The 9567-nt window shown below is 56.4% G+C and overlaps 1 protein-coding gene across 1 annotated transcript; it reads left to right on the top strand.

The window, feature by feature from the left end:
* Nucleotides 1-966: 966 nt before the first annotated feature.
* LOC142905307 (uncharacterized) lies at nucleotides 967-7078 on the top strand. The gene is made up of 2 exons (XM_076059038.1): nucleotides 967-1210; nucleotides 4668-7078. Exons 1-2 carry the CDS (start codon nucleotides 1135-1137, stop codon nucleotides 7076-7078), a joined length of 2487 nt encoding a protein of 828 aa, XP_075915153.1. The 5' UTR covers nucleotides 967-1134.
* Nucleotides 7079-9567: the final 2489 nt, after the last annotated feature.

Here is a 9567-nt window from a genome sequence, read left to right as displayed (position 1 = left end):
ACAACTGCCCCATCAGCGATTGGGAGTTGTGGGGGTGGAGTGTCTGATGGTACAAATACCCAGTGAGGTGCTTAGTTTTGGTGGGGCTGATGGTAAGGCACCATCTCTTAGTTGCATGCTCCAGTCTCAGCAGCAGCGTCTCCAACTCCTCCTCTGAATGAGCAACTTTTACCAAATCATCGGCATACATAACGTGGTTGAGCAATTGGGAGCCATCCCTTGACCGCACCCGGGCATCGATCAGCCTCCCTTATATCTGTACCAAATGGAGATTCCCCCGTTACAGCTATTGAAGGCTTCACGAACTACGTGGTCAAAATAGATGTTAAATAATGTGGGAGCCAGAGGACATCCCTGTCGCACCCCAAGGTGTAGAGGGAAAGGCTCTGACTCCCGGCCACGTAGTTTTACCCGGGCCCGCTCACCATCATGAAGGTCCTTAATGATCGTGAGCAGAGGGTCAGGTACTCTATAAACACGAAGAACAACCCAGAGCCCAGGCCTACTGATGGTATCATAGGCCTTGACCAGGTCAATAAAGAAGAGATGTAGGTCTTGTTGGAATTCCCTACACCTCTGCTGTAGCAGACGGACAGAAAACATGGCATCTGTGCAGGACCGCCCTTTCCTGAAACCGCATTGGGGCACACACACACAATTACACACGCACACAATCACACACACACAGTCACACACACACAATCACACACAATTACACACAGCACAGTCACACACACACAGTGACACAGACACACACACAGACACACACACAGCACAGTCACACACACACACACAGACACACAGACATACACACACACAGTCACACACACAGACACACACACACAGACACACACACGGACACACACACAGGCACACACACGGACACACAGACACACGGACACATGCGGACAGACACGGACAGACCCCAACCCCCCCCTCACCTCTCCACCCACCCCACTCGCCCACCACATCATTATTATAAAACCGCTTGCCCAGCCGAACGCGATTTTCACAACATCACCAACTCTCACATCACCGCCACCGCCGTGGAGAAACCACCATCACCACCATCACCGCCATCATCATCACCGTCACCGCCATCGGCACCACCGCGTTCTGCGTTCTCCGCTCGCGATGAATCTTCCCACGTGGAGTCTGCCCGCGTGGCTTCTCGTCTGCAGCCTCCTCCTCCACTCGTCGCTCCAGAAGAGTTGAGTAGCACGCGTGGTGATGGTGGTGGTGATGGTGGTGGTGACGGTGGTGGTGGTGGTGACGGTGGTGATGGTGGTGGTGACGGTGGTGGTGGTGGTGATGATGACGGTGGTGGTGACGGTGACGGTGGTGGTGACGGTGGTGGTGGTGATGGTGGTGGTGATGGTGACGATGACGGTGGTGGTGACGGTGACGGTGGTGGTGGCGATGGTGGTGGTAATGGTGGTAGTGGTGGTAATGTGGGGAGCGGTGGTGCAGCAGTTAGCGCTACGCTGCGCTATGAATCTGGCGACCCGGGTTCGATTCCCGCTCACGGCCAACACCACCGGTGACGATTATCTGAACCGGTCCCGGGCCTCCCCTAGGTCGACTCTGCCTCAATTGAGTACCTGGTGCGGTGTGTAAACATCGCCACTAGGGAGATAAAGGCGGTCGGGCGTGGTGCTGGCCACCCACCGCCTCGTGTACCGTTCCGGCCTTGATAGGTGCTTGCTAACAGCACTTGCCCCTACAGTCTGTTAAGGCTACACGCGGGATCTTTGTTTTTTGGTGGTGGTAATGGTGGTGGTGGTGGTGATAGTGCTTGGGTATTCTGTGCCATCAAACACTCCACACCCTCAGCTCCCCGTTGGTGATGGGGCAGTTGTGGAGAGAGTGGAGAGTTTCCCATACCTGGGCAGTGTGCTTATGACCGGCTCCGGTTTAACAGCAGAGGTCTCATTCCGAATCAGTCGAGCGGCAATATCTTTTCATCGGTTGCGTAGCTATGTGGAAGCTACCTGGTCTGTCGCTCCGCACTAAGCTTCAGGTCTTCCCGGCCATGGTCATTCCCTCCCTTCTCTACGCTTGCGAAACGTGGACCCCCCTAATGGAACATCTTCGCTGGTTAGAAACATTTAGGCTAGCCTGCCTACGATCCATCATGGATTTAACCTGCAGGCTGGATTGTGTGAGGAGTTCACAAATCCTTGAAAAATTTGGACACAGTCCTATCGGTGAGCTCCAGCAGGCAAGGCTGCGTTGGCTGGGTCATGTAGCCCGCATGCCCAGGCATCGGATTCCCAAACAGCTTTTGTTTGGCCGGATAGAGGGGGCTAGAAGGGGGCGGCACGGGCTAGAGAAGAGATGGAGTGATGTGGTACAGGAGGACGTGGAGCTGAGTGGACTTGCGGATGACCGGTACCAGCGGTGTCAAGATCGGCCTCTGTGGAGGAGGCCCGTGAAGGACGCTACTGGGCAGTTGGAGGCAGTCGCCCTCCAACAACAACGGAGGGCGGAGGAGCGACGCTCACAACAATGAGCGGAGCACCGATCGGCTAAAGCACAGCAGGTTGGCACAGTAGGGGGCACAGGTGGTGCACCAGCCAGTCATCTCAGTCATCTCAGTCAGTCGACCCGTGGCACCTGCTGGGTCTGCCCTGTGACCTGTACACTTCACGTGGCCTCAAGGTGCACATGGCCTGGTACAGGCCCTGTGGTAACGTCACCGCCACTTAGTGGCGAATGGCTGCTACTGCTGTTGTTGTTGTTGTTAAGTTCGTGTGTGCAGTTCGGTCGGTGCGTTTCTTTTAGGTTAGCGAGGGACTGGTAACACCTCCACCTGGCTCTACGTCTTAGCAAACGCCGCGGCGGGAAAACCCCGACTAAGGTGGCGACGGAGGCCCCAGGGGACTAGCGTTTGACGCCTTCTGGCCAAACCCGCATCGCGTTTCCTCCGGGGACAGGCGAGCTCTGCGATTAGCCACCTCGGGATGTTGGAACTCGTGCTGCGGTAGGAGAGGCTGCCCATTCCTCCGTCGGGAGCTGGATAGCTACCGCCTGGACATCTGTGGCATTCAGGAGGTCCAGCGAACCGGTTTTGGCTCCAATCACCACGAGTGGTGGACATTCCTCTGCTCTGATCAGGAGAGTGCCAAACGACAGGGAGTGGCATTGCTTCTTGAAACGATGAAGGGGGCGTGGGAGCGTGGCGGTGAGGTGTGGGAAGCTGTAAGCCTCAGGCTGCTGTGAGTTCCTCTCCCCATCAACAGGAGGTGAGGAGTGGCGGTGGTCGTGGCTTGCATTCCCACTGAATATGAACACCAGTGGAGGGATGCAGACAAGGCCCATGAGTCAGATGCCTTCTATGACTCGTCCCAGTTGCTGGCTAAAGTGGCACCTCAGGATAGAGTCATCATGTTGGGTGACTTCAATTGCCAAGTTGGTCATGATGCTGGCACCTGGTCTGGAGTGATTGGAGGGCTTGGGCCAGATCAGCTCAATAACAACGGTAGGAGGCTGCTAGATTTTTGTGCAGCCCATGGGCTTGTAATTACCAACACGCTGTTCCGGCATCGGCGCATCCACACAACATCATGGATACATGCCGGGTCCAAGCAAGAACATCGGCTGGACTACATAGTGACGGACCAGCGGATGCGAGCCCATGTCCTTGACACCAGGACCTACCGTGGAGCTGATCTGCCCTCTGACCATCGACTAGTCATCTGTAAGATGCGCCTGCCATTCTTCCGCTCCGGTGGTGGGTGTACACCCAGGACCCCATTCCAACCTAAAGTGGCCTGGTCTCAGCTAGCTGATGAAAGTTGCAAGCGAGAATTTCATCATCGCTTGCGGCTGGGGTTGGCATCGTCCCCCACGCCTCCTGATGTCGAGGGTAAATGGGCGAGGTTTAGGACTGTGACTCATGCAGCTGCAATGGCTGCTTTGGGTACGCGGTCCAGACCTCCCCAGAGACCCTGGCTGACAGAGGAGGTGTTCAGGATGGTTGAGAAAAAGCGACAGGCCCACTGTCATCGGCTACAGAATCCCACGTCGGAGAATGAGGAGGCTTACCGCAGGTTCGGAGAGCCGTGAGGCGCTGCGAGGATGGGTGGTGGTCGCGGGTTGCTGAGCAGATGGAGTCTGCCTCGGTAGCCCGCGATCACAAATCTCTCGTCGTTAACTCCATCACAAAAGTAACTGGCGGTGGCCACACCGATCACCGCCCTTAAGGGAAAGATCGGTCATCCGATCTCCGACCCCCAGCAACTACTCTGCAGGTTTAGAGACCAGTGGAGCTGGGGGCTCGTTGAGCAATGGGTGGAATCTGTAGCAGTGGGGACCAATCGCCAGTTGGCAGGGCCTATGATGTCAGAGGTCACGGGGAGGCGCTACTCCTTCAACCAGCACCGGCCCGGCTACACATTGACCTCTCACTCAAGGCATGTGCGTGTGTGCGTGTGTGTGTGTGTGTATGTGTGTGCGTGTGTTTGTATGTGTGTGCATGTGTTTGTATGTGTGTGTGTATGTGTGTGCGTGTGTGTGTGTATGTGTGTGTGTATGTGTGTGCGTGCGTGTGCTTGTGTTTGTGTGTGCGTGCGTGTGTGCTGTGTGTGTGTGCGTGTGTGCGCGTGTGCGTGCGCGTGTGTGTGCGTGCGTGTGTCGTCCGTGCGGACGTCATCGTCGTCGTTCAGGTGTCTACACCCCCAACAATCGCTACCGAGACATCGGCAACAGTCACCACGGCAGCCAACAGCAGCAGGGCCCTCAGTCGCGGCCTTCTTCAGGACAGGCCCACATCCCCGTGGGCCTCAAGGCCGGCTCTTCACAGAGCCTCAATCCCGACTACGCCCCCCCAGTGCTGCCCCTGTCCGGCCACGTCCTGCAACACGCCACCTACAACCAGCAGCAGCAGCAGCAGCAGCAGCTGCAGCAGCGGCTACAGCAGCAGCACCTCCGCTACCGCCTCCAGCCGGTGCAGCGTCAACCCGGCGGCTCGTGGAGGCCTCAAGTTGGCAGCCCGAAGGCCGGGCACGGTTTCTCGGCCCGGTACTTCGGACCGCGCCCCTACGGCTATCGGCAGGGCTCGGTGAAGGCTGCCACCTCGGTCGGAGCGTCCATTGGAGGAGCAGGAGGCACGCAGAAATACCTCGGCCCTCACGGCCTGAGCCCCGGCGCCGGGCTCAGGCCCAGCCCGCGCTTCCCGGAGCGATACGCCCACGCGGGATCCCAGGAGGGCCTCAAGGCCGGAGTGCAGGGCCTGGGCGCTCTCAGATACCCCGACGTGGACTCGGGGGCAGGGTACCACCACGCCGGTGCACGGCAGCGATACCCGGAAGGAGCCAAATCCGGATCGCAGAGTCTCGAAGGGCACGGGTACCCTGACGTGAGTGTGAAAGTAGCCGAATCGCAGAATCTCGGAGGACTGGGATACCCTGGCGTTAATCTGAAGGCAGGCGGGTCTCAGAGTCTGGGAGGACAGGGATATCCTGACGTGAGTGTCAAGGCAGGTGGATCTCAGAATCTGGGACGACAGGGATATCCTGACGGTAATCTGAAGGCAGGCGGGTCTCAGAATCTGGGACGACAGGGATATCCTGACGGTAATCTGAAGGCAGGCGGGTCTCAAAATCTGGGACGACAGGGATATCCTGACGTTAATCTGAAGGCAGGTGGGTCTCAGAATCTGGGACGACAGGGATATCCTGACGGTAATCTGAAGGCAGGTGGGTCTCAGAATCTGGGACGACAGGGATATCCTGACGTTAATCTGAAGGCAGGCGGGTCTCAGAATCTGGGACGACAGGGATATCCTGACGGTAATCTGAAGGCAGGCGGGTCTCAGAATCTTGGAGGACAGGGATATCCTGACGTTAATCTGAAGGCCGGTGGATCTCAGAGTCTGGGAGGACAGGGATACTCTGAGGTTAACTTGAAGGCAGGCGGATCTCAGAATCTGGGACGACAGGGATATCCTGACGGTAATCTGAAGGCAGGCGGGTCTCAGAATCTTGGAGGACAGGGATATCCTGACGTTAATCTGAAGGCCGGTGGATCTCAGAGTCTGGGAGGACAGGGATACTCTGAGGTTAATCTGAAGGCAGGCGGATCTCAGAATCTGGGACGACAGGGATATCCTGACGGTAATCTGAAGGCAGGCGGGTCTCAGAATCTTGGAGGACAGGGATATCCTGACGTTAATCTGAAGGCCGGTGGATCTCAGAGTCTGGGAGGACAGGGATACTCTGAGGTTAATCTGAAGGCAGGCGGATCTCAGAATCTGGGCCGACAGGGATATCCTGACGGTAATCTGAAGGCAGGCGGGTCTCAGAGTCTTGGAGGACAGGGATATCCTGACGGTAATCTGAAGGCAGGTGGGTCTCAGAATCTGGGAGGACAGGGATACTCTGAGGTTAATCTGAAGGCAGGCGGATCTCAGAATCTGGGCCGACAGGGATATCCGGACGGTAATCTGAAGGCAGGCGGGTCTCAGAGTCTTGGAGGACAGGGATATCCTGACGGTAATCTGAAGGCAGGCGGATCTCAGAATCTGGGACGGCAGGGATATCCTGATGTTAATCTGAAGGCAGGTGGATCTCAGAATCTGGGACGACAGGGATATCCTGACGGTAATCTGAAGGCAGGCGGATCTCAGAACCTGGGGCGACAGGGATATCCTGACGGTAATCTGAAGGCAGGCGGATCTCAGAATCTGGGGCGACAGGGATATCCTGACGCAGGCATCAAGGCCGGCTACGGCCCGCGGCCCGGTCAAGCGGCGGGGCCCAGGCTCGCCTGGCGGAGCCTCTCGCCCCGCCGCCACCCCGACTCGAGCGTCGAGGCCGCCCCCTCCCGGGGCCTCCTCGCCGGCGGCGGCCCCGCGGCCGGCGGCGAGGGGGCGGCCGGGGAGGGCGACCGCCGGGACGGCCGCTTTGGCTACCGGGAGCCGGCGGGGGCGGGGGCCCTGCACGACCTGGGCGTGCTCGGGTACCCCGAGGCGGCGCCGTACCCCGCGGCCGAGGCCCTGCGAGAGGCCCAGGGCCCGGACGGCGGCTGGGACGGGCGCAAGGATGGCTGGGGAGGCGGCAAGGTGAAGATTTGGTGATCCGGTGGCCGGACGTCTTTGTTATTGACGGTCGATCATCCATCACCCCATCACCAGCTGTAGTTACTACATCACCATCTCAGCCATCACCCCATCACCAGCTGTAGTTACTACATCACCATCACAACCATCACCAGCTGTAGTGACTACATCACCATCACAGCCATCACCCCATCACCAGCTGTAGTGACTACATCACCATCACAACCATCACCAGCTGTAGTGACTACATCACCATCACCCCATCACCAGCTGTAGTGACTACATCACCATCACCCCATCACCAGCTGTAGTGACTACATCACCATCACAGCCATCACCAGCTGTAGTGACTACATCACCATCTCAGCCATCACCCCATCACCAGCTGTAGTGACTACATCACCATCACAACCATCACCAGCTGTAGTGACTACATCACCATCTCAGCCATCACCCCATCACCCCATCACCAGCTGTAGTGACTACATCACCATCACCCCATCACCAGCTGTAGTGACTACATCACCATCACCCCATCACCAGCTGTAGTGACTACATCACCATCACAGCCATCACCAGCTGTAGTGACTACATCACCATCACAGCCATCACCCATCACCAGCTGTAGTGACTACATCACCATCACAACCATCACCAGCTGTAGTGACTACATCACCATCTCAGCCATCACCCCATCACCCCATCACCAGCTGTAGTGACTACATCACCATCACCATCACCCCATCACCAGCTGTAGTGACTACATCACCATCTCAGCCATCACCCCATCACCAGCTGTAGTGACTACATCACCATCTCAGCCATCACCCATCACCAGCTGTAGTGACTACATCACCATCTCAGCCATCACCCCATCACCAGCTGTAGTGACTACATCACCATCTCAGCCATCACCCCATCACCAGCTGTAGTGACTACATCACCATCTCAGCCATCACCCATCACCAGCTGTAGTGACTACATCACCATCTCAGCCATCACCCCATCACCAGCTGTAGTGACTACATCACCATCACCCCATCACCAGCTGTAGTGACTACATCACCATCACAACCATCACCAGCTGTAGTGACTACATCACCATCACCCCATCACCAGCTGTAGTGACTACATCACCATCTCAGCCATCACCCATCACCAGCTGTAGTGACTACATCACCATCACCCCATCACCAGCTGTAGTGACTACATCACCATCTCAGCCATCACCCCATCACCAGCTGTAGTGACTACATCACCATCACCCCATCACCAGCTGTAGTGACTACATCACCATCTCAGCCATCACCCCATCACCAGCTGTAGTGACTACATCACCATCTCAGCCATCACCAGCTGTAGTGACTACATCACCATCACCCATCACCAGCTGTAGTGACTACATCACCATCACAGCCATCACCAGCTGTAGTGACTAAATCACCATCTCAGCCATCACCCCATCACCAGCTGTAGTGACTACATCACCATCACCCCATCACCAGCTGTAGTGACTACATCACCATCTCAGCCATCACCAGCTGTAGTGACTACATCACCATCTCAGCCATCACCCCATCACCCCATCACCATCTCAGCCATCACCAGCTGTAGTGACTACATCACCATCACCCCATCACCAGCTGTAGTGACTACATCACCATCACAGCCATCACCCCATCACCAGCTGTAGTGACTACATCACCATCTCAGCCATCACCCATCACCAGCTGTAGTGACTACATCACCATCTCAGCCATCACCCCATCACCCCATCACCATCTCAGCCATCACCAGCTGTAGTGACTACATCACCATCACCCCATCACCAGCTGTAGTGACTACATCACCATCTCAGCCATCACCCCATCACCAGCTGTAGTGACTACATCACCATCTCAGCCATCACCCCATCACCAGCTGTAGTGACTACATCACCATCACCCCATCACCAGCTGTAGTGACTACATCACCATCACCCATCACCAGCTGTAGTGACTACATCACCATCACCCCATCACCAGCTGTAGTGACTACATCACCATCTCAGCCATCACCAGCTGTAGTGACTACATCACCATCACCCCATCACCAGCTGTAGTGACTACATCACCATCTCAGCCATCACCCCATCACCAGCTGTAGTGACTACATCACCATCTCAGCCATCACCCATCACCAGCTGTAGTGACTACATCACCATCACCCCATCACCAGCTGTAGTGACTACATCACCATCACAGCCATCACCCCATCACCAGCTGTAGTGACTACATCACCATCTCAGCCATCACCCCATCACCAGCTGTAGTGACTACATCACCATCTCAGCCATCACCAGCTGTAGTGACTACATCACCATCACAGCCATCACCCCATCACCAGCTGTAGTGACTACATCACCATCTCAGCCATCACCAGCTGTAGTGACTACATCACCATCACCCCATCACCAGCTGTAGTGACTACATCACCATCTCAGCCATCACCCATTACCAGCTGTAGTG

Source organism: Petromyzon marinus (assembly GCF_048934315.1).
Source record: "Petromyzon marinus isolate PM22_M1 ecotype Great Lakes invasive population chromosome 84 unlocalized genomic scaffold, UKy_Petmar_22M1.pri1.0 chr84_unloc.2, whole genome shotgun sequence".
NCBI lineage: Eukaryota > Metazoa > Chordata > Hyperoartia > Petromyzontiformes > Petromyzontidae > Petromyzon > Petromyzon marinus.
The sequence above is the reverse complement of the archived record's forward strand: the minus strand, read 5'-3'. Positions and strand labels throughout refer to the sequence as shown.

Coding starts and splice junctions, on each gene's coding strand:
- LOC142905307 (XM_076059038.1), top strand. CDS start 1,135: ATGAATCTTCCCACGTGGAGTCTGCCCGCGTGGCTTCTCGTCTGCAGC. Junction 1,211..4,667: donor CCACTCGTCGCTCCAGAAGA/GTTGAGTAGCAC, acceptor GTCGTCGTTCAG/GTGTCTACACCCCCAACAAT.